This window comes from Panicum virgatum, chromosome 5K (assembly GCF_016808335.1).
Source record: "Panicum virgatum strain AP13 chromosome 5K, P.virgatum_v5, whole genome shotgun sequence".
In the NCBI taxonomy this organism is placed as follows: domain Eukaryota; kingdom Viridiplantae; phylum Streptophyta; class Magnoliopsida; order Poales; family Poaceae; genus Panicum; species Panicum virgatum.
In genome coordinates this window covers 16624647-16647519 of record NC_053140.1, presented here as the reverse complement: position 1 = coordinate 16647519, position 22873 = coordinate 16624647, and the positions used below count along the sequence as shown (strand labels likewise).

The following is a 22873-nucleotide window of genomic DNA, read 5'->3' as shown; positions in this document are numbered from 1 at the left end:
GTCGAAACATTTAATATGATGTTTTTTTTTATTTATAGGTTTACAAGATCGGATCTAAACAGGGCCTTGAGTGAAGTGAAGAGAGGGCGGCTCCTGGGGACGGATCGGAGCAGAAAGTGCAATGAATTTCTGCTGTTCCACGTACTATGAGGATTTGAGGAGGACTCAGTTGGCCCGTAGCGAGTCGGATCCAGGGCATGGCAGTGCTGAGAGGCCCCCAACACTCGAGCAGGCGATGCAGAGGACCACCACTAATCTCCACTATGAAGTATGGAGCCACATATCTGAGATCAAAAGGCGTGCGACATGCAAATGTATGGCCCACGAGACTCGCAGAAAAGGGTGATTCTTCTATTTCGATAATGATATATCGTGGTGTTAACGTGTAGCAGTTAAGGTAGGGATTCAAACTAGTACTCCCTCAGTTCTAACCTACATGCTACACATAAAGCCCTCTCCATTTAGCACTAACTAGAGAGTCCTCTTGTTTCATGAAATACACACAAAGAAGTAACAAAAGATGAGAAGAAAGTAACTTGCTGCACTTCTTCTCCGGCAACTGGGGGCCGGAGGGTTGGCGGGGCCACGAGCGAAGAAGGATTCGGGTTAGGGATTTGGGGGTTCGGGGTTGGATTGGGAGTTTTTTATGACCGATGGGTTTAGAGGGATGGCCAGGGAGGCCGCTGGAGCGGCGGTGGTCACGGGTTGTGGGTGGCGGCGGTGGCGGCGATGGCGCCGCATGGCGGGTGGAGGAGGATGGCGGTTGGGTGTGACGGTGGCAGAACAGGGGGCCGAGGTAGGTGGCGGGGCAGGTGAGATCGAATAGCTTAGAGGAGGGGGAGGGAAGGGGTTGGAGCAGGGCAGTGCTCGCCGGGACGCCGGCGAGGCGGGGGGTGGGTGTGACACCCAAGTGTTTTAAATGCTAATCAAGAAATCATAAACCAATTGTCATGCATAATGACGAAGAATAATTGAATTCAAAATTAAATGAGAACACAAGAAATGATGAACAGTTTTAAGTCAAAGAAAAATATGTGCTGAAAACAACTTTTAAATGGTAGCTCAGATTAACTTTTGTCCAAAATCAAAGTTATAGGTTTTCAAATGTTGAACAACTTGTATGTTCACATTTTTTTTCGAGTTGTCACACAAAAATGGAAGAAAAACTTGAATTCCAGAGCGTATAGGACAAATTTCAAATGCACTCAAGTTTCAAATTTTAACTTCCAAACTAAAGCTCAAATGAAGTTTTGCCTAAAATGAAAGTTGTAGGAAATAAAATTTTGAACAACTTTTGTTTTTGAAGATTTTTGAGTTTCAATGAAAAATTCTAATTTGACCAGGGTCAAGACCTCTCTCCCTTTCTCTCTACTCTTTTTCTCTCTCTCCCTCACCCTTCCCTTGTTTTCCTCGCACGCGCGGCAGATGCCGCCGGCCACCTGGCCGGCGATGCCTGACCGGCGCAAGGCACCAAGCTAGTGGCCGGCCGAGCACCTGCCACCCACGCCTTGCCGCTCAGCTCGCCAATCCCGCACGCGCCGTCCGTACGCCACGCCGACGAGCCAGGCGCCGCCCCAGCACCCAATGGCCGCCTATCCCCCTGTCGGCCACCTCCGCGCCCCTTCCCAGCCGCGCCCCACCCTCTCGTCCCTCCCCTTTGCCTCTATTAAAGGCCGCAGCACCTGCACGTGCGTGCCCACTCGCTCCACCCAGAAAACCGCCGCTGCCACCAGCCATTGCCGCCATCGTGAGGTGCTCACCGTGGAGCTCCCCTTTCCGCCCCCTCATCCCCAAACCGAGCGCACCACCTGCTTCCCCAAAAACTCTCCCTGATCCTCACCAGCACCACCTCCACCACCCTAGCCCGTCGGACCACCGCTGGAGCAAGCCGCTGCCACCGCCGCCCGCAGCTCTGCTCCGCCGCCGGCCATCTCCCACCCTCCTCCAATCTCGACGTTGTCATCACACCGGCCCGTGGTGAGCTCCTGAAGCCTCTCTACCCCTCCCTCGCCACCGGCGAGCCTTCCCTCGCCGGGAATCGAAGCCGCCGTGCCTCCCCTGTTCCATTCCGGCGAAGGACCCGATTGCTTTGTTTGCAAAAGTTCCAGGGGTCTAACTACAAAGTTTCCTTTCCTTTTTCTTTTGTTTTAAAAAATAGCGAACTTGTAAAATCGATAATAAATCTTAGAAAAATAGAAAAAAAATACAAACTAAACTGTTCTGGGTCCCTCTTAGCTAGGTCTACAGCTTTTGTTACATGCATTTCTTTCTTTTTCACAATAGTTTTTGCTCTATTTAAAATACAAAGAATAAGTAGCTTCTAGTGTATCTCAAGTTGTATACATGTGTTGGTTCTGATTTTTGGACAGTGGTGTAGTAGCAAATAGTGTAGCTCTATATAACCATTTCATGACCATATGACAACTCTAGCTATAGTTTTAATAGACCTTGATTTATGCCATGGATAAATGCATCTAATTTCTTATGGATGTTATGATTTTATTCATAAGCTAAAACTTTTACAGTGATGTTATAATGCTTCCTAAATATTGTAGAAAAAGTTTGAAACTTTTTACTTCAGTAGAACATGCTCAAGTAATTTATGTCATGGATAAGTGTACTAAAGCAAAAAAATAGTTCCTCTGCATATAAAACTCCAATATTTTTAATAGAGGCTTTAATTGAGTATATGACCCCGCTGGTAAAATTTGAGGCTCATAAAAGAATTACAACTCCCTGTAGAAATGCGTTTGCATAATTACTGATATAATTTGTCTTATTTTTCATGCACTGTATACTGCTCCATAAAATCTGAAAAATTAACAGTAGACTCCAAATAAGTTTGGGAAGATTCAGTAAAATTTCTAGCATCTTTACTTGCATGGTTTGTTCTATATAAATAGATTAATATCCTAGTAGTGGCTGTGTATATTGTTTTTCATAATTTATCTGCTGCATCAAAATTTCTGAATTTTTTACAGTAATATCTACACTGAATCAAGAACACTGTATAAACATTTCAACCCCAGAAGCACTGTGTAACTATAGTTATTGACAGAACTTGTATCTCTAGTGTTTGTTAAAGAAAAAAACTTTTGGTATGTTTTGGTAAATGATGAAAACCCCACAGTGACTTTATGAACTAAATTATGTTTGTTAATACTCTATAAATAATTTCCCAGTAAAAAAATTTATAGTGTTTTGGTTTCAAACTTGAGTTTGGTGTGTTTACAACTTTATAGTGATTTAAATCATGAATTAATATCATCACAACAACTCATGTATGTGCATTTTATATAGATTCGACTACTCTCACCGACGGTACGTACGAGCTAGTGCTGGAGTCGTACGAGCTAGTGCTGGAGTCCGAGAGTAAGCAGCGTGAAGCTCAAGCTAATCTAACTGAAGCCGCCGAAGATCCGAACCAAAGTTCGTAAGAGCCCAAGGCTAACTTTGCTTAGAAAGGCAAGCCCCGGAGCATAATCCCCTATTTTCAATTTATGCAACTTTACTTCTATATATATCTATAGTATTGTGCATTTAAGTTTATAGGAGTTCACTGAAACTTTAGTTGCATGATTTTAGATACCCATGGTTGAAATATTAGTTGCAGGTTTCGTTAGAAATGCTATGCTTGTAGGACTCCGGTAGAAGTCGAGTGATTGTCTGTCACTCGCGAGAAAATAGGAGTTGAATGTCTACTACATACTGCAATCATAAGATCGACAGACGGGGCTTGGTACGATGTTCATTTTGATGGTTTGATGCCCCGTCTGTGTAGCAAAAATGGCTAAGGTCGCAGTGTGTGGTAGTGGTGGTTAAGCGTTTGAACGTACTAACCACATGCCGAGAAATATAGTAATCGGTAAGCTTAAGTGCCTGATTGGCCAGGCGAGTGGACATACCTCCCACCCTCATTGAACTTGTTCACATACGGCCACATGCACGTGCAAGAGTGGTCACGACCCGGCGCCGAACCGTGGCGTGGGGCTCTTGTAGTCGAGGGGGGGGTGGCCCTGATCCACAACCCGGAAAAAAGGGGAAAAGTCGCGTGGGTGACTCGATTTCCATGCGTGTGTGTTAGGTCTGCCTTGCAAGGTTAAAAAATTCGATTCGAATCGTCTGTTTCTCGCGGTTATTGAGACTGCTTAATACTTCTGCCACATAGAGTAAGAAGAGGAATATTGATGATGGATTAATATTGTTGGATGCTCAAAATTAATTCTTCCACCATGTGTGTGTTGGATAGTTGGTCATTTAGAATGGATAATTGAACTAGAATTTGAAGGATAAAATCCGAAAGTAAGGACTTACTCTTAGTTGTTTTTCGGTAAAACAAATTTCTCAAGCCAAAAGTCTTGCATGTCTAGATAATGGGCTAGGTATACGCATAGTCGGGTAAGTCTTGCTGAGTATTAGTATACTCAGTCTTGCTTGTGGCTCTACTTGTTTTCAGGTGAGACGTTTGAGGACATGGTTGCTAGCTTAACTTGACCGTGTACTTTACCTCCTGGTTGGTCGCTGGAATGGGATACAATCCCGGCCAATAATGGCAATAACGAGTGATGTTATGTACGGGCTTCATCATGACATCTTGTATCGTTGATTGGATGTTCGTTTATTTTTCCGCTGCAGTTAAACTCTGATGAACTACTTTCAGTTTGAACTTCAAGTACCTTTCTGAGATTTCGAACTTGGTATGTAATAATTAAGTTAAGACACTGTGATGTAAGAATTTGTGAAATGCTATATTCTCTGGACTCACCTTCATGTGAGTTGCATGTAAGTTTTGGGTTTAATCGTAGCTCAGGTGGTTTCATCGGGACTTTACCCGACTGGACTGTCGGATTATTCCGTTTGAGGTGCGTGTTAGTCGGGATTACTTTTATGGTGATGGCTAGCGCACTTGAGCCGGATTAATTCGGGCGGTTCTGCCGCAACTGCTTGCCAACCAATAGTATTTTTCTCTCATATCAAACCAGCACCAGCCAGTAGTAATTTTCTCTCACAACAAACCAACACTAACCACCAGCCGCAGCCAGCAGAACAGAGTGCACAGAAATAGTACCGTCACCGCGAGCAAATGGTTGACTCTGACCATTTGCGGAGAACCCATGTACATTGTGCTGATGCCCTCATGATGGAAGCATTTGTGTGCAAGGAAGGACGCCAGTTTGCCAGGCAATGCGGGGTGCAAAGAGTTCACTTTGAAACCGATTGTTTGGAGTTTGTTCGGCTTCTTTGAGGGTTTTTCTGTTTCTCCTATCAGAGAATGTAATAGGGTAGCACATGAAGTTGGTTGGCAGGTCTCTAGTACGATACGGTTTAGGGTGTGGCATCGCGAAGCTCCAACCCGCGTACAAGAGCTGCTTGAGCAGGATTGTAATAACCTTCGTTGATTAATGAAGCTGCCTTTCCTTTTATCCTTTAAAAAAACATTGGAGGAGATCTGCGTGAGGGTTGGAATAAGAATATTTCCCCCCCCTGAATGGCCTGGAAAACCCAACCGCGTGTCAGCCCAATATGCGTGCGGCCCTCTCGCGCGCGCGGCACCTCGGCCCGCTGGAAGGCTCGCCACGCGGCCGAGGTCGCAAAGCCCTGGAAGCGCCCGCCGCCGTGTCCACGCACGCGCCGCCCCCCCGCCCGGCCGGTGCGGCCGCCACGACCGCGGACACGTGCCGGGCCCCGTCCACGCGTCCCCCCACGCCCGCGGGGTTCCCCTTACCACCACCGGTCCGGTTTGGGCCGGTACTAAACCGGCCCAAATTCAAAATTCAAATTTGAATTTAAAAAATAAAAAATTTCTAAAAATACTTCAAGGTGCGACGAATTTAATGGCGTCAAATTTTCTCAAAAATTCGTTCGTTTAACATATTTTTCGGACATTTAAAATTAAAAAAAAAAATGAGACGGCCCATTAAGACCCACTTGATAAACCGGTTAAACCGGCCGGTAAACCTATCAAACCGGCCGGTATACCGGTCCAAACCGATTACACATGCGATTTTAAATTTGGATTTGAATTCAAACCGGCCGGTAAACCGGTCAAACCGGCTGGTAAACCGGTCAAACCGACCGATAAACCGGTCTAACCGGTTGGTACACCGGTACGAACCGGTTGAACTGAGTTTTTTTAATTTAAATTTGAATTTGACCAGTTTCTACCGGTAATCGGTCAAACCGGTATCGTTTACCGGAACCGGAGTGCTCCGGTTTGGGATGTCCGGTTGGAAAAAAAAAACCGCCGCCCGCCTCGCGGGCATTAAACCCCGGGCGCTCTCGCTCGCTTCCCCCAGGACGCCCGGCACTTCCCTTCCCTCTCCCTCAGTTTCTTCGTGCGCGTGGTGCTTCCCGGCCGGCCGCCGATCGAGTAGTAGAGCGCCGCCGCCGAGCAGCGGAGATGAGCCGGCTGGACACCCGGACGCTCTAGGACGAGCTGACGAGCATGGACCGGCGCCCGCTCCTGGACCTGGGCCACCCGCACCCGCTCCTCAACCGCGTCGCCGACGGTTTCATCCGCGCCGCCGGCGTCGGCGCCGCCAGGGCCGTCTCCAGGGAGGCCTACTTCGTCACCGTCGAAGGTAACAACTAGCTCTAGGCTCCCCTGCTGCTTGGGTTGGGTAGCTCCCGTTTCTTCGTGGGCTCTAGGCCTTTAGGCTCCAGCTTGCATTGGGGAGTGAGGAGGCAACCAACAACGTTGTTGCTGTGCAGGCCTTTCCGGGGACTCGGCCGGGCTCGACCCCAACGGCGGCAAGAGGAGCCATTTCTCCAGCATCAGGGGCGACGATGGCCAGAAGTCGCTCGACGCCGCGGTGAGTGAGACAAAAGGAAAATAGCAGCTGTTGATAGATGACACAAGGAGGCCTGCTTATTAGTTTATTCCTAACTAACGCTTGCTTGCTTGACTTCTCAGTTCTCACTGTCACTTGTTCAATTTGTGCAGGTCAAAACGGCCGGCAAGGAGGCCTTCCAGTGGGGTGAGTGCTACTGCTCAGCGCAAGCAAAATTTCCAACGGAGGTTGTAACTGCCATCCTCCTCAGAGGAACAGGACGTACACGACTCACCGCTTAATAACCCTGTCTTTGTTATTTGCCATGCAGGCCTGGCAGCTGGGGTGTACTCCGGGCTGACGTACGGCCTCAGGGAGGCCAGGGGTTGCCATGACTGGGTTAGTGCCACTTTCCTAATCGAACCGATATAATGCTCCAATCGTCAAGCGAACATGAAAACTTTCACCAACCTCCAAAGAACACCGTAACCGGCTGCTGATTCCTGCTCGTTTAATTTGTTCCACCTTCCTCCTGCAGAAGAACAGCGCGATCGCAGGTGCCATCGCCGGCGCGGCAGTGGCGTTGACGGGGGACGCCGGCGGCCACTCCGACAAGCTCGTCCATTTCGCCATCACCGGCGCGGCGCTGTCCAGCGCCGCGAGCCTGCTCTCCGGCGTATTCTGAGCCCAGGGACGGCGGGCGCCGGACACGGGGCGGTTGTCCGGCCAGGTTCTCGAGGGGGGTGTGTTTAGCATAAAGAAGTTGCATTGCAGCTCACCGACCATGAAAAATGTATTCCTAGATCCGCGTGTCAGCTTGCTGCAGCGAAATCTGGTGCCATGGGGTTCTAGGGGCCGTTTAGTTCTCAAAAATTTTCACCCAAAAATTTTCACCTCCTCTTTAAACACATCTTTAAACACATGTATGAAGCACTAAATGTAATTAAATAACAAAACTAATTACACAGTTTGAATGTACATGACGAGATGAATCTTTTAAGCCTAATTAGTATATGATTAGCCATAAATACTACAGTAACCCACATGTGCTAATGACGCGGTCAAAGACCTCAAAAGATTCGTCTCGTCTCGTGGTTTCCAAGTGAGTTTTGAAATTAGTTTTTTAATTAGTGTCCGAAAAGCCCTTCCGACATCTGGTCAAACAATCAATGTGACATTTTGATCCAAAAATTTTCACTAACTAATCGTTGCTCGTTTGTTTCCAAGGCATTCTACATTACCTGTAGGTTTTTCCCCAGTTCCAATAATCCTCCATGTTTATGACTCAGGAATGTCGCCCGTGTGAACTTGTGGTCTTCATCCTTGCGTGCCGACGTGTGAAAAATTTTCAGTATGAAGTTTGAAATGTTGTCCTCCAATTCTTCAAGTTCGAGGATACGGTGGCTTACTGGCAATGGTATCAACTTCTTCACAATCCCTGTGAAAACGAGAACAAATGTCAAAGCGGTGTGTCCCTCCGCAATTTGCTTTGCGAAGAGTGAGCTAATGCCATGGGTACGGTGATGCACAGTAACGACCTCAAGGAGCCGAAGTAAATTTTAGGTATAAAAAAAAGAGAGCCAAGTCATTAGCCCATGTATTTAGGCCTAAACAGAGGAATGACCGGCAACAGGATTATACAGCTGATTGCTTGTCATTTCTGTTACGCTGCTTCGGGGGATTGGACGCATACACGCCTATTCGCAACGCCACTACAGCAGGTGCATGCCTCTTAGCGAGCATTTACCTTTCGAAGGAACCCCAGGAAGGCCGAGCTAACACGTCCACGACGAAATGGACATGACCACAAAAAACCTGGGACCCAACGGCCGTATTTAACTACAATGAAGCTGTGCTAGCATACAACAAACTACATCATAACTTATTTTTCACACTGCAAAAATCTGCGGCCTCTCCTAACTATATATAAACACGCCTCAAGTAAACAGCAAAGAATCTTGGAGTAGCACCACGCGCGAAGAAATTTCACACACAAGTGAAAAGTAGACTAGTATAGTGGCCAAGAAACCTGCAAGTAGAGAGAACTTCACGTCAAGACTCGAGGCCCAAAAGCCCAACGCAAAATCGAGATATGGAACAATACTGAGGTCGTCCAACGCACAAGGTACAGTTCGAAAGGTATTTGTGCCGACATTCCAATTGAATAACATGAAGGATGAGGGTCTTTGTTTCTTATATGTTCATGTGACTATGTGTAACAATGTCAAAGGTAAAATGTTAAATTCAATTTTACGTTGGACCTATAGTTCCACAAATACTATTATGAGTTCCTAGCCTTTTTACCCAGCCGACCGGCACCTGTTAACCCATCCAATAATTTGAAGCTTTATATAATATAGATAGATGCGGTCTCCGGGAAAAAAAAACTTCTCACTATGACAGTCTAACATGTATTGACTTAAAACTCATCTAAATGTAGACGAATTTCAAAGCAAGAAAACTACCAGTTTGCACCCTACTAGCATGAAACAATCTCAAGGGTCCATTTAAGCATGGCATCTTGGGCTGATCCTACATTGAGCATCAGCTTGAAGATGTGAACTTACATACGATGTGAGTTGATAGCTTCAAAAATTGCATCCCCAGTTGATGAGCACCATTGACAATTCCCATAAAAGCGCTTGGTCATAGTGCATAAAGCAGCCGCCCTCTACATATTCTTATGGATCAACTTGAAGATATTGGAATCACAATGTCTACAGTGGAGCTATGGACATCATAGCATTGCTGATGAGGCCGCTGATGCCTCAGCTATAAGCTGGAGAGGCTGGCGTGCTTGAAGGCAAGCAGCAACATCAAAGGGATGTAATTCAGCTCCATCAAATATAAGATTCAATCCTGGTAAGACTACATCCTTGCTGCCTGTGTCCTCTGTATCTGATTTTGCATCATGTAAGGATGGTTGTTCTTCAGAGGTAGGTCTGCTGGCAGCCTCATTGAGCTCAGGAGCAAGTGCATATGACCTTTACAAATTTGGAACACAGCATTAAGTTACAATGAACAATAATCAAGTAAACTTATTGCATGAAAGCTTAATGTAATGTATTCAGAAATACCTGACAGTGCTCCCATCAAAGCTCACAACTTCTGTGCGACATCTCTGCCGTCCAGAAAATTTCAGCCTCTCATTTTCACTTGGGGCTCCTCCGGATGGTGTTGAAGGGTCATTATTGGGATTCCATCTACCACTAATACTGTTGATTAAGATGCGTGGTAAGTCCCTTGAGCTTCCGCGCTTGTTAAATAATTTTGCTAATGGCCCAGTTGCTTGATATTCACTACAAAGTTCTTGCAGACGCCTTCTAACATTTTGCATCACGTCACAATGCTCATTGAGGTCGTCCTTCTGAAGCATATGGGATGAAACCACCTTTTCACAAATCCTCTGGCACAACTTTGGATTGAATAAGGGAATTCCGAACTCTAAGCTCAAAGGCACCCACTGATAACTTACATTTTCTGGGTCAATTTTGTCTGATTCATCAATCCTGTGAAGTCTTACTAAACGAAGGTAGCCAAGTGTGCCCAGATCAAATTTACTGGATAGGCCTTTCAATACAGATGTCAAGTTTAAGATCTGATCCTTTGGCAAATTAGTTTGAGCTATCACACATGCAATTGATTGGTCATCATTCTTTAGAGGTAAAGGGATCTCTACAGTGACAAGGTTTCCTGATGTGTCAAGATCATTAAGACTAAGTGGTTGTACCAGTACAGCAGATTGTTTAAGCATTGAGTTCAAGCAGTGTAACAATAGGTTGCCCTTCACCAAGTTCCCCTCAAACTTCCCTCCTAGTCCACCCACCACAGAACCATCCCAAGACCATATTATTGCCTTTTCACAACCAGCTAATGGTTCAGGTAGCAGTCTAAAACGTAGTCCTTTCATGAAAACAGCAGATACCGGTCCACAATTCCCTGCTGTATACAATACAAGCTTCATCCAGGGTGTCATGGAGGAATAAGAAGGTGGACCAAAATGAATTGGGCCTGAAGGACCTGGAAGAACTGACGAAGAAGGAAGAGGAACCATTGAAACAATAATGTCATAGTCCCGGAGAAACAGCCGTTCCAATGTAGCTGGGGCAAGTGAGGCTAAGCTCTCACATCGAAGAATATCAACTTTGTACTTCCTTTTGTTCTTTAACACTCGTGTGTCGCTTGAAACATCTAGTTCTGATGTAGCCACACTTGGTGACATTATATTCCCATCACTATCACCTAAATTACATGTCACCTGGTTATGCTGCAGTAATTCATCATGGTTATCATCAGCAACACCCTTCATGTTTACTTTGGCCAATTGGCTAGTAGCATTTTCAATGTCATGCAAAGAGCTTCTTGGAGTGTTTGCTTCACCAGCATCATTGCTAATTTCATTTGAAGAAACTCCACCAGATTGTAGACACTCCAAGAAGTATCGCAGACTGAATGCATGATTTGCAAACTCCTCTAAGACACCTTCAAACTTCTTTCCCTCTAAACTAGCAAGATCACTACAAAGTTCTGCAATGCAAGAATCACCTAGTTTTCCAGCCTCATAGAGTGTGACAGCATGAGATTTTAAACCTGCAGAATGTTGGTGAAGGTACTCACTAGTCACTACAGTAGTTCACAAACAGTATTTTTCAAAATATTAAGGTAAAATGAAAAATAGGATAGTGAAACTTGCAACGAAAAGTGCCACAAATGTTGTGCATTTATAATCATTTATATGCTGTTCGAGAAAAAATAATCATTTATATGCATATCTCTCAAAAAATAGATAGTCAAATTTGAATCGCAAAATCAATGGTGAACGTTATTTGGATATGGGTGCTGGATGATTTCCAAGAGATTTCAGCTTAAAATCCTAGTACTCTGCATTAGGAATACGAGTTGAAGACTATCTAACCTGGGGACAGTGAGCCCATCATCAAGTATGAAGTAACATTCGCATCAACAACAAAGCCCACATGAGCAGTTCCATATATTTTCCTGGGCCCATCAGAATCCATGCTAGTAAGCTGTTGACCAGACTTTTCTGAGTTGATACTTGTATTTGAACCTTCTTCGTCATCACTAAGAATAATACCAGGAAATGCAGGCGCACCTTCATCATTAAGAACAGAATCTGCCTCCACTAGTTTTACAGCCCACCCCAATCGACAAGCAAATGATGCAGCTGCCTGCAACTGATGAAGGTCAGCTTGTAAGGTTGCAGCCAGTTCAGCAACAGTAGCATTAGCACTTGATACAACAAATACAGCATACAACAGCCTGCAACAAAAAATTCTAGTCATTGCTATGTTGGCTATGGAAAGTTACAGGTGAAAGAAAATTAGACTGTCATTTAAATTAGATATGAATAGCAAATGGAAGGCCATTATACAGAAAAATGAAAGCACTTACTCTTCAATTGGGTCTTCATATGATTGATCCTTGTTAGAAACAAAATTTTCAAGCCTGGAAACTGAACAAATAGTAACATTGTAAACTCTTTCAGATACTATATTGCTAAACTTAATATAAGATCTATAAACACAAATCTGAATGACACATAGCAGTCTAACATAACTTCAATGCGCATTTTACCATTTATTCTGATGAAGGAAGCTCAAGATCAGGGGATTTTGTATGTTGTTCGAATAAAACAACATCATTACAGAAAATAAAAAGATATTGAGCTACGCATGCAATGGAAATAGAATACCATTATATTCTTCAGGAAACCTCTTTATTTAGCACATTTATATGCAATATTGATCTATCAAATATGAATCTGCAAATGCACATAGAAGGCTCTGATGTTCTTATCCAATCTTTATATTATATTTTTGCATAATTACAAACAAGATCATACGACAAAACAGATAATCCAAAGGATGTTTATCTACTGATGATGCGTCATAAATGATGAATGCTGAAGTGTCAAAAGGGTATAAAGTATAAACATTCAGTATGACATGTATTTATCAATTTATGCAATAAAAACAATTTTGTTCTGGCATCAAAGGGAAATTGAAAGATGTAATTTGGGCTATGACAAAATTGATAGAAGAAATGGATGTCTACATCATTCCTTGGCGCCCCACATCGCATGAAATCAAGAGGGCATAGAAGTATAGAACAGACACAAAACATCATAAGCAACGATGCCAGTCAATCAGGTTAATTCTGCTTGACTAATTATATCCTAAAAAATACTCCACTAATACCTTTGAAACGGTCATCTGGGAAAACAGGGACATCAAAGTACACTAGCCCTCTTTTATAAAGGCCATCAATAACCTTCGGATCAAAAAGAACATATGAATTGGCCTCCTCTTTACATATTTTGTCTATTGTTGCCGTCTCTTCTTCTGAAAGTTTCTACAGAAAACCAATAACATCAACTCTTATCAAAAGACTTCATAAGGAAAGATCATTGAAGACTTCACAAAAAGATAATAGCTTTACATAGTGAAAAAGAAAGTCAGGCATTGTATATTGTAGCTTTCACGTTACAAGTAAATTTCATCACATTTTGTATCAACATTGCATTGATGCGTAGCAATAACAAGAGATATAGCGAACCTGACCTTAAACTCTTCCAGTGTAAAGTTAACAAGACAAACCCCCCACCAAGGCTCGACTGGGAAGTCAACAGGCTGTGTAGGCAGCATTTCTTTTGCAATTGATTTGTTCAGCTTCCACATTAATTTCTGAGGAATTCAATACAGAAAATTATCTGTATCTGTAAGATGGACAATCTTGCTGAAATATACTATCTAAATATCAAATAGAACTCGAAAAATCACACACAAAAATGTTTCCCAAGAACATGTATAGCATGCCCATACATTTATTAATTATTATTCATCACTTTTCACATCAAATAGACTCATGCCCCACGCAATTGTTTAGCATACTCTAGTATTCTTTTTTGTGAAAACTTCTGTTGTTATCAATTCATTTGAGATTTGAAAATGATGTGTCATCTATCTGCAGCACATTTTAGTATGAAATAAATTATTTTTAATTCACATGATCAACTATTTGAAACATATGTATGTTAACAAGATTGCATGAGCATCTGATGTTAGAAGCTCAATTTTTACTCATTGAGCCGAGAGGATGACAGTGGAGAATGGGGCAATTTTCTGGGGTTTTTTCTCATTCACAAACACACAGCCATACCAACCCAAGGGGCTGGGGATACATACTTATAGGCAGCCAAAGATTGCTGCAGCGAGGCAGCAGTCAAGCAAAAGATGTTGAGTGCTAGTCTAAGATGCTAGTCAAAAGAACTAAAGCTAGATGCTGTCCTAGCAAACTGACTGTCCTAGCAAACTGAAAATATGCTAAAGGAATAGATGCTCTGGTCCTTGCAAGGACCCTATGCCTTATCCATCCAGCACAAAGGCTTATCCATCATTCTCCCCCTAAGTCTTGTGCGTCGTCTTGTGGGAAGATTGGACCATCCCGGTCCTGGAGCAGAGCTCAAGGAACTTGATCCTCCCAAGAGGCTTGGTGAGCTGGTCCGCAAGCTGGTCCTTGGTGTTGATGTAGCTTGCCTTGATGCTCCCGTCCTCCAAGCAGCCTCGGATGAAGTGGTACCTCACCCGGATGTGCTTGCTCCGTTCATGGAAAACAGGGTTCTTTGCCAGGGCCAGAGCGGACTTGATGTCCACCCTGAGCTCCACCGCTTCAGTGTCTCTGCCGAGGAGATCACCAAGCAGTCGAGCGAGCTAGAGCGCCTGAGTCGAGGTGGTGGAGGCCGCTATGTACTCAGCCTCGCAGCTGGACAGAACCACCACCTGCTGCTTGACCGACTGCCAGCTGACGAGGCACTTGCCGAGGAAGAAGAGGATCCCGCTCGTGCTCTTGCTGGTGTCGATGTCGCCGGCGTGGTCGCTGTCGCTGTACCCAACGAAGTGTGCCGCCGCAGGGCACCTCGGGTAGAGGAGACCGTGATCGAGAGTCCCCGCAACGTAGCGGATGATCCTCTTCACGGCCAGCTGGTGCTCCGTCGTCGGTCGCTGCATGAACCGACTAACGTAGCCGACGGAGAACGCCAAGTCCGGCCGTGTGTGGGTGAGGTAGCGAAGGCTCCCCACAAGGCGCCGGCACTGGGTGGCGTCCACCTCCGCCGTGCTGTCACGGCTCAGCTTCAGCCTCTCCTCCATCGGAGTGAGAGCTGGGTTGCAGTCGGTGAGCCCAGCTAGCTCAACGACGCGCTTGGCATAGGCGGTTTGTCAAAGCGTGATCCCGGAGTCATCTTGGTGCACCTCGATCCCCAAGTAGAAGGAGAGAGGCCCCAAGTCGCTCATCTAGAAGGTGGCCTTCATCTCTTCCTTGAACGCCGCCACCTCCGCATCCTTGACGCCGGTGATCACCAAGTCGTCGACGTAGACATCCACCAGCAGGGCATTTCTGCCATTGCCCCGCCGGTAGATGGCCGCCTCGTGCGGACTTTGCTCGAAGCCCATCCCCTTGAGCGTGGAGTCCAGTTTGGCGTTCCACGCCCTCGGAGCCTGCCGCAAGCCATAGAGGGCCTTGCGGAGGCGTAGCACCTTGCCCTCCTTGCCGGGGATCGCAAACCCCGACGGCTGGTGCACGTAGACCTCCTCCCTCAAGTCGCCGTTGAGGAACGCCGACTTGACGTCCATGTGATGGACGCGCCAGCCCTCCTGGGCAGCCAGCGCAAGGAGAAGTCGCACGGACTCCATCCGTGCCACGGGGGCGAAGGCATCGTCGAAGTCGACCCCGTCCTGCTGCACGAAACCTCGTGCTACCAGGTGAGCCTTGTGCTTGAGGACGGTGCCGGCTTCATCCCTCTTCAGCTTGAACACCCACTTAAGGGTGATCGCGTGGTGACCACGAGGGAGGTCAGCAAGCTCCCAAGTGCGGTTCTTCTCAACCGCGTCCATCTCCGACTGCATCGCGGCACGCCATGCCACGTGTCCCTCGGCCTCTGCGAAAGACCGAGGCTCGCCGTCGTCGCACGCGAGGTGCAACTGCGCCTCCAGGTCGTGAGGCACCAGTCCCGGCACCGGCTGATCGCCGAGAAGGTCCTCCATCGTACGGTACCGCAACGGCTCGCCATCGTGGTACACGTCGACGCGCTCCTCGTCGTGAGAGAGCGGAGTAGCGAACTCCACCAGGCTGTGCTCAGCATGAGCAGGTGTCGGAGTAGACGTGCCCGGAGGAGTGGCTGTAGGTACTGGAGTGCGCGGCGTTGCCGGCTGTGGTGGTGCAGGCGAGGAACTCGTCGCAGCCGGAATCGCGGCTGGAGAGCGTGGTGCTGCCGGTGTAGCGGGCGCCGGAGTCGGTGGAGGCTCGGGGACTGGGTTAGGCACGCTCGGCGAAAAGGAGCTGCCTACTCCCCCAGCTCCCTCAAAGTGGACGTACTCGACGGTGAAGTCGTCGTACGTCGGAGCCGAGCCGTCGTCCACCGCCTTGTTCCACGCCCATCCTCGCCCTTCGTCGAACACAACGTCGCGCGCCGTGCGCACACGCTGTGTCTCCGGGTCGAGGATGCGGTAGGGCCTTCGAGCCCTCCGCGTAGCCGATGAACACTCCCGGAGTGCTCCTGTCGTCGAGCTTGCCGATGTGGCCAAGCTCCTTGGCGAACGAGAGGCAGCCGAAGACCCTCAGGTGGGAGACAGCCGGCTTGCGCCCGTGCCAAGCCTCATACGGCGTCATGCCGTCGAGCGCCTTGGTGGGCGAGCGGTTGAGGATGTAGACACCCGTCACCACCGCCTCTCCCCAGTACAAAGCCAGCACCCCCCCTCCGCTTGAGGAGGGCCCGAGCCATCCCCACAACCGTCTGGTTGCGCCGCTCGACGACGCTGTTCTGCTGCGGGTTGTACGGTGCAGAGTAGTGGCGCTGGATGCCCTCATCCGCGCAGTACGCCGCGAACTCAACCGCCGTGAACTCGCCGCCATTGTCGGTGCGCAGCACGCGCAACTTGCGGCCGCTCTCCGCCTCCGCAGCAGCCTGAGCACGCCTGATGGCGTCTGCAGCCTCTCCCTTGCTGCCAAGGATCATCACCCACATGTAGCGGGAGAGATCATCGACGAGCAGCAGGAAGTAGCGCCATCCTCCTGGTGTGATCGGTGTCACTGGGCCACACAAGTCCCCGTGTACGAGCTCGAGCCGCTCCCTGGCTCGAAAGCTCGCCTGCTGGGGGTAAGAGTGCCGCCACTGCTTTGTCAGCACGCAGACGTCGCAGAGCTGCTCCACGTGGTCGAGGCTCGGGAGGCCTCGCACCATCTCCTTGGCACTGAGCCGCTTCAGGGCCTCAAAGTGGAGGTGCCCAAAGCGCTCGTGCCACTACCATGCCTCGTCGTCCCTGCGAGCTACAAGACAAAGAGGCTGGGCCACCCCGACGTGGAGGATATAGAGGCGGTTCTTCCCTCGAACCACCCTGGCGAGAAGCTGGCGACGGTGGTCCCAGATGCGGAGGACCCCGCTGTCGATCACCATGCGGGAGCCGCTCTCATCGAGCTGCCCAAGGCTGATGATGGAGTTCCGCAGCGCCGGGATGTAGTAGACTCCGGTGAGCATCCGGTGCTCTCCGGACTTGGCGGTGAAGATCACGGAGCCCACGCCCTTGATCTCCACGGCGGAGGAGTCCCCGAACCTGACGGAGCCACCTACGTCGGCGTCCAGGTCGGAGAAGAACTCCCGCCGCCCGGTCATATGGTGCGTGGCGCCGGAGTCGAGGTACCAACCGTCGACCCTGTCGTCGTCGGAGCCGTTGCCGAGGAGGACTCGGGCGCGCGGCTCGTCGAGGTGGAGTAGAGCGGTGGCAGGCGGTGCCGCCGGATGCAGCTCCGTGTCCCCGTGGAGTAGGAACAGAGCCAGCTCGTCATCCGGCTGGGCCTCCGCGACGTGGGCTTGGCCCCCACGCCTCCGCTGCGAGCAGTCCCTGGCCCAGTGGCCGGGTCTGCCACAGTTGTGGCAGGCGTCGTCTCGTGCCGCCTTGGGCCTATCGGCGGCGCCGACCTGAGCATCTCGGCGGGCGCCACCCTCGGTGCGCCCTCGTGCCCCGGCTTGGGCACCTCCGCGCCCCTTTCGCGGTTTGCCGCGCTTGCGGCCACCAGTCGAGGAAGAGGGCTCCCCCCTCTTCCTGTCACCGCGCCGGGCCTCCCACTACTCCTGAGTGAGGTGGAGCTTCCCACCGATGGAGATGCCTCCCGATGGAGGCTGTGGCTCGTCGCTGTCGACGACCTTGAGGCGACCTATCGCCTCCTCGATCGTCATGGTGGAGAGGTCCAGCAGAGACTCGATCGAGCGAGCGGTCTGTCTGTACCTCTCGGGGACGCAGCGGAAGAGCTTCTCGACAGCTCTCTCCTCGTCATAGGTGTCGTCGCCGAACTGCACCATCTTCTGCAGCAGTGTTGAGACGGAGGGCGAAGTCATCAACATCCTCACCTGGCTTGAAGGCCAGGTGCTCCCACTCCTTGCGAAGTGCCTGCAGAGTGGTCTTGCGGGCTCGGTCGCTGCCGATGCGTGCCGCAGCGATGGAGTCCCAGGCCTCCTTGGCAATTCGCTTCTTGGAAAGCGTGAACTGCATCTCGGGCGGGGCTGCTGCGATGAGAGCATCCAGCGCCCGTCGATCCTCATCATAGTCGATGTCGCCGTACCGGACTGCCTCCCACATATACCGCACCTGGAGCTTCACCTCCATGACCGCGGCCCACTCGACGTAGTTGGTCTTGGTGAGGGTGGGCCACCCACCGCTTGAACCGACGTCCCTGACCACCGCCTGGAGGCCGTGGTAGCCGGGGGCGCCGCCGCGAGCGCCCCAGCCAGGAGCGCCGCCGCTCCTGGCGGCACGACCGCCGCCCTGCGCACCGCCGCCAGGGGCATGGCCGCCGGCCTGCGCGCCGCCGTTGCCCTGCGCGCCAGCGTCCAGGCTACCGCCGCCGGGCGCGTCGACCTCCGGGCCGCCGCCGTGGGGGTGGGCTGCTGCCCACCGCGCGGTCCGCTCCCGCGCCCTCTCCCTCGCCAACTCCTCAAGGTCCCTGTCGGCGGTGGTGTCGCCGGCGATGGAGCCGCTGAGGCTGCCACGCAGGGTCTCAACCTCGACCTCCGCCGCACGCGCCGCATCTTCCACCGCCTCTGTGCAGCCAGCCTGGCCGCCCTCGCCGCTGCTGCAGCAGCTTGTGCCGTCGCTCACCTGCGCTCCTCTGCCGCGGCGAGCTTGGCGTCTCGCTGACGCCGTGCGCTCGAGGCGACCGAGCGTTGAGACGGTACGTCGGACATGGCGCGCCTCCAAGGGGCTGCTGCATGGTGAAGACGCAACCTCAGACGAGCTGCTGCTCGTCTACTCGGGTGAGGAAGGAGGAACAGAGGGTGCAGCAGGTGCTGCTGCGCTAACTGTTGCTGCTATGCTAGCTACTGCTGGTGGTGGCTGGGCTACTACAAGCGCTTGGGAAGGGGAGGAGCAAGAGATATCCAACCTACAAGAAAGTATTGTTAGAAGCTCAATTTTTACTCTCATTGAGCTGAGAGGGTAACAGTGGAGAATGGGGCAATTTTCTGGGGTTTTTTCTCATTCACAAACACACAGCCATACCAACCCAAGGGGCTGGGGATACATACTTATAGGCAGCCAGGGCAGGCAGCCAAAGATTGCTGCAGCGAGGCAGCAATCAAGCAAAAGATGCTGAGTGCTAGTCTAAGATGCTAGTCAAAAGAACTAAAGCTAGATGCTGTCCTAGCAAACTAACTGTCCTAGCAAATTGAAAATATGCTAAAGGAATAGATGCTCTAGTCCTTGCAAGGACCCTATGCCTTATCCATCCAGCACAAAAGCTTATCCATCATCTGACAGTGTAAGAACCAAAGATCATGTCCAGGAATACCTTTGATCTGCATTTGTTCATGATATCAATAAACTCATTTCTCCCAACACCCGTAAGCCTTAGTGCATCAGCAGCAGTGAAGTTTGGAATACTATCATATGGTTGTTCTGCCATAAAATCAAGCGTGTCAGAATATAAGCATGTATTAAGAAAAGTGGAACAGTGCTTCAGTTTTACAGTCACACATCCGCAGGTTACACTGTTCTACCAAAAAAAAAAAGAATATAACACAGTTTACCAACATGGGCGAGCAGTCTAGGGCAGGCACTGCCTAAAATTGCAGTATTAAATTTTAACAGCAGGATACCACCATTGAGTTGTACTCTGATTATATATGTGATTTTACCACCAGAAAAAATGATAGGGAATTTGAGCAATTTATAGGCTACAGGATGCTGAAGGGACATAAATTTACAAAAAAAATCTTTTAAGAAAGGGGTTACCATTCTTCATTGCTTCAAAAAGGATGTCGCAATAATATCTGAATGGTGAGATCCTCGATACCCGGCATATATAGTCTGCAAGGTGGTACGGGTATAGCTGCAAACCAATGTGCATGATGTTGAAATCTTGAAAGCTTTCAGGTAAACAGTTCAAACATACGAAAAAAGAGTTACTATACACATATTTCAACCCATTGCATAGGGAACTACATGAACCTTAACCAAAAATAATAATAGAGACGTTAACTGGGTAGATCCAGTATACCAAACAGTGTGCATTAAAAATTTACCAATGCTGGCAGATGTTATCAACAGAAAATTGAAATAACCCCCAACCTGAGAAAACCAAGCTATCTCGCATTTGCCAGCCTATTGATTACACAGAAAGGGGACATTGAGGACCATACTGCAAGATTTCTCCGGAGGTAGCGCATCATTTCTTCATAGTATTCCCCTTCTCTGCATACTCTACGGGCAAAGCAGGTATTCCACTGCAAGCGTTTTCGGATACAAAAATCCACAATCCTGACACCAAAATAAGCAGAACCGGATGTTATGCCTACAGCTTCACACTATATTAATGACAGGAACTAGGGCGCGCAATGCAGACAACTTAAGTACATGAGAAGGGCTATCCATGAAGTCCTTCAGGGTACTACTACCGCCCATTATTCAGCTCATATTTCGGTACATAGAAGTCTTCTAAAATAATTTCGACCTTACGTATTGGAAAAATTACAAACACACCACTGGGTCAGACCCCACTTTGCCATTGTACAGGTGGGTCCCAGCCCCACCTGTCACTGAGACATCCAATGACAAAATAGAAAACTAGGGTTTGAACCCGTGGTGTGTTTGCAAGATCCCCTTTAACATTCTTACAAAATATTATCGATGATACAAAATCAACGTTATATCAAATGATATACAGATCTGTAGGTACAACTTTTGCGCACCAAACATGCATACAATTTGACTATTGTTTGTCAAAACTTATGAAGTTTGACTTTTTCAAATCAAAATACGCATTATAAAAATGGATGGAGGAAGTAGGCACATTAACACGATTCTCCAATCTGGCATCATGTAACTTTATGTGGCCCTTATTGAACTTGCCACAGAAGTCTATGCTTTCCTGTGCCGATAGGAAATCCTAACTTGTATCGTTTCACGTGGAAGTATATTACCAGCAACATAATGGCACATGTACAGACTACAGTATGAATTAAACATTGACTACAGTATGAATTAAACATTGTTTACTCATTTCATATAGAGCTTTGACTTCATGGTAAAGTCACACAGATGTTCCTCACAAAAAACAAATTGCATGTTTGCATATTTGGTTACTTTTTTACCATGAGGCCATGAGGGAACATAAACTGTCAAGCAATGTTAAGAAATGTGGTGCTGCAATGCAAATGATCCAAGCAGTAAAAGCATTTCTAGTAGCCAGAAGGCCAGAAAACTCTGCATGTAATGTAACAAAACAGTAAGAACGAAGGTTGAATAATTGACCGAATTGTGCTCTTCTTCGAGAATGAAACATCATGTCATTGCCAGGACTCAAGATTTCTACAGTTTTACTAGAAATCAGTCAATGCGCTGTGAAGAGCCATGGTTCAAATTTCAACTACTCCCAACATGACCTGATTCAAACAGCCACGATGTAACTATACAAGTCATGATTCGCCTACCTGCCATGCTAGATGAACCCTGCAACCGTCCCTAGCAGAATTGAGGCCAGCATCTACGGCTCGGAGGCCTTGCACGTCAATGTAGCTAGCTGAGGACGAGATCTAAACACGCGCAAGGCAGTTGAGCAAACCCAAACCCCCAGTTGCTGCTCAAGCGGCACCGAAACAGCTACTTCAAACAGCGCTGGCGTCTACTAACTACGGCAACCCACAGAGCTCACAACTAAGCGTAACTGGTTGCAGCAGCAGAGGCAATCAGTAGCAGAGAGTAGACGCGGAACAGTGGTTACCTGCGGTGCCACTCCTCCTTGGTCTGGAGCGTGGCCTGAAGGCGCTTGGGGAGCGACTCCCAGGGGCACTCCTCCCGGATCGCCTTCACCACCATCTGCTCCTCCACCGCGGCGGACGACATCCTACACCTCGTCTACCCTCCCGCCCGCGGGACTGGTGGTTGGGTGGGGCGGGCGGATCTGGCTGCTGCTGCTGCTACCGCTGCGCTGCGGCGGGATCAGATCGCGATCTCGCGGGGAGGAGGGGCAGGCGAGGCGAGGTTCGGGAGCGCGGAGGACGTTGCTGTCCCCGGATCGAGACAAGAGCGGCGGCGCGGCCCGTGCCCCACGGCGGTGGCGCGTCGCTGGGGGCTGGAGAGAAACGGGAGCGCGGCGGGAGCCCGGATGGGAAGTGGCGGCCTGGTCCCCCTCCTTCGAGTCCGGCAAGCCGCAGCAGACAAAGACTTCGAAAGTGGGAGCGGCACCGCGGTCAGTCCGATTTCCGCGATGACGGCTCGGGTAGCCTCCGCGGGCCGTGCAGTCGTCGTGCACGAGTCGCACGGCTTGCCGAGCACGAGCCGGTTAGCGATCAGCACGCCCTGCGGCCCCCATGAATCGATGCCCGGAACAAATTTGGCAGCTATATTAGAGGAATGGTATTAGGAATTTTATTGGTTTCAGAAACTCTCACAGGAACTTCACTTTTGGAGGCTCTGGCTTCTCCTTCTGATGCCTTCGTTGTGTGAAGCATATCCTCCTTACATACTATTGTGAAAAGTGCTGAGATCTTCGTTGCTCTTATCCTCTTCGCCGAGCTTATCGTTTTGAGGCATGGC

The 22873-nt window shown here is 48.9% G+C and overlaps 2 protein-coding genes across 6 annotated transcripts; one reads left to right on the top strand and one right to left on the bottom strand.

Annotated features, from left to right (window-relative positions):
* The first annotated feature begins 6308 nt into the window (after window positions 1-6308).
* On the top strand, window positions 6309-7689 carry LOC120710568 (outer envelope pore protein 16-2, chloroplastic-like). Its single transcript, XM_039996216.1, has 5 exons — window positions 6309-6581; window positions 6712-6812; window positions 6944-6977; window positions 7102-7169; window positions 7309-7689. The coding sequence occupies exons 1-5, from the start codon at window positions 6446-6448 to the stop codon at window positions 7453-7455; spliced, it is 486 nt and encodes a 161-aa protein (XP_039852150.1). The 5' UTR covers window positions 6309-6445; the 3' UTR covers window positions 7456-7689.
* A 625-nt stretch (window positions 7690-8314) lies between these two features.
* On the bottom strand, window positions 8315-22571 carry LOC120706675 (protein FAM91A1-like). 5 transcript variants are annotated; one of them, XR_005688395.1, is made up of 11 exons: window positions 22059-22570; window positions 20479-20596; window positions 20072-20168; window positions 19629-19735; window positions 13352-13474; window positions 12989-13142; window positions 12183-12243; window positions 11686-12050; window positions 9848-11360; window positions 9338-9754; window positions 8315-8799 (listed from the first exon to the last, which is right to left on the bottom strand). XR_005688395.1 is itself a non-coding variant. In XM_039991368.1 (10 exons), exons 1-10 carry the CDS (start codon window positions 22178-22180, stop codon window positions 9508-9510), a joined length of 2907 nt encoding a protein of 968 aa, XP_039847302.1. In that variant the 5' UTR covers window positions 22181-22571; the 3' UTR covers window positions 9134-9507. The 5 variants fall into 5 exon arrangements, 1 of the variants encoding a protein (XP_039847302.1); XR_005688396.1 differs by having other exon boundaries at window positions 8338-8799; window positions 9342-9754; window positions 22059-22571; XR_005688398.1 differs by lacking the exon at window positions 20479-20596 and having other exon boundaries at window positions 22059-22191.
* Between the last annotated feature and the right edge of the window lie 302 nt (window positions 22572-22873).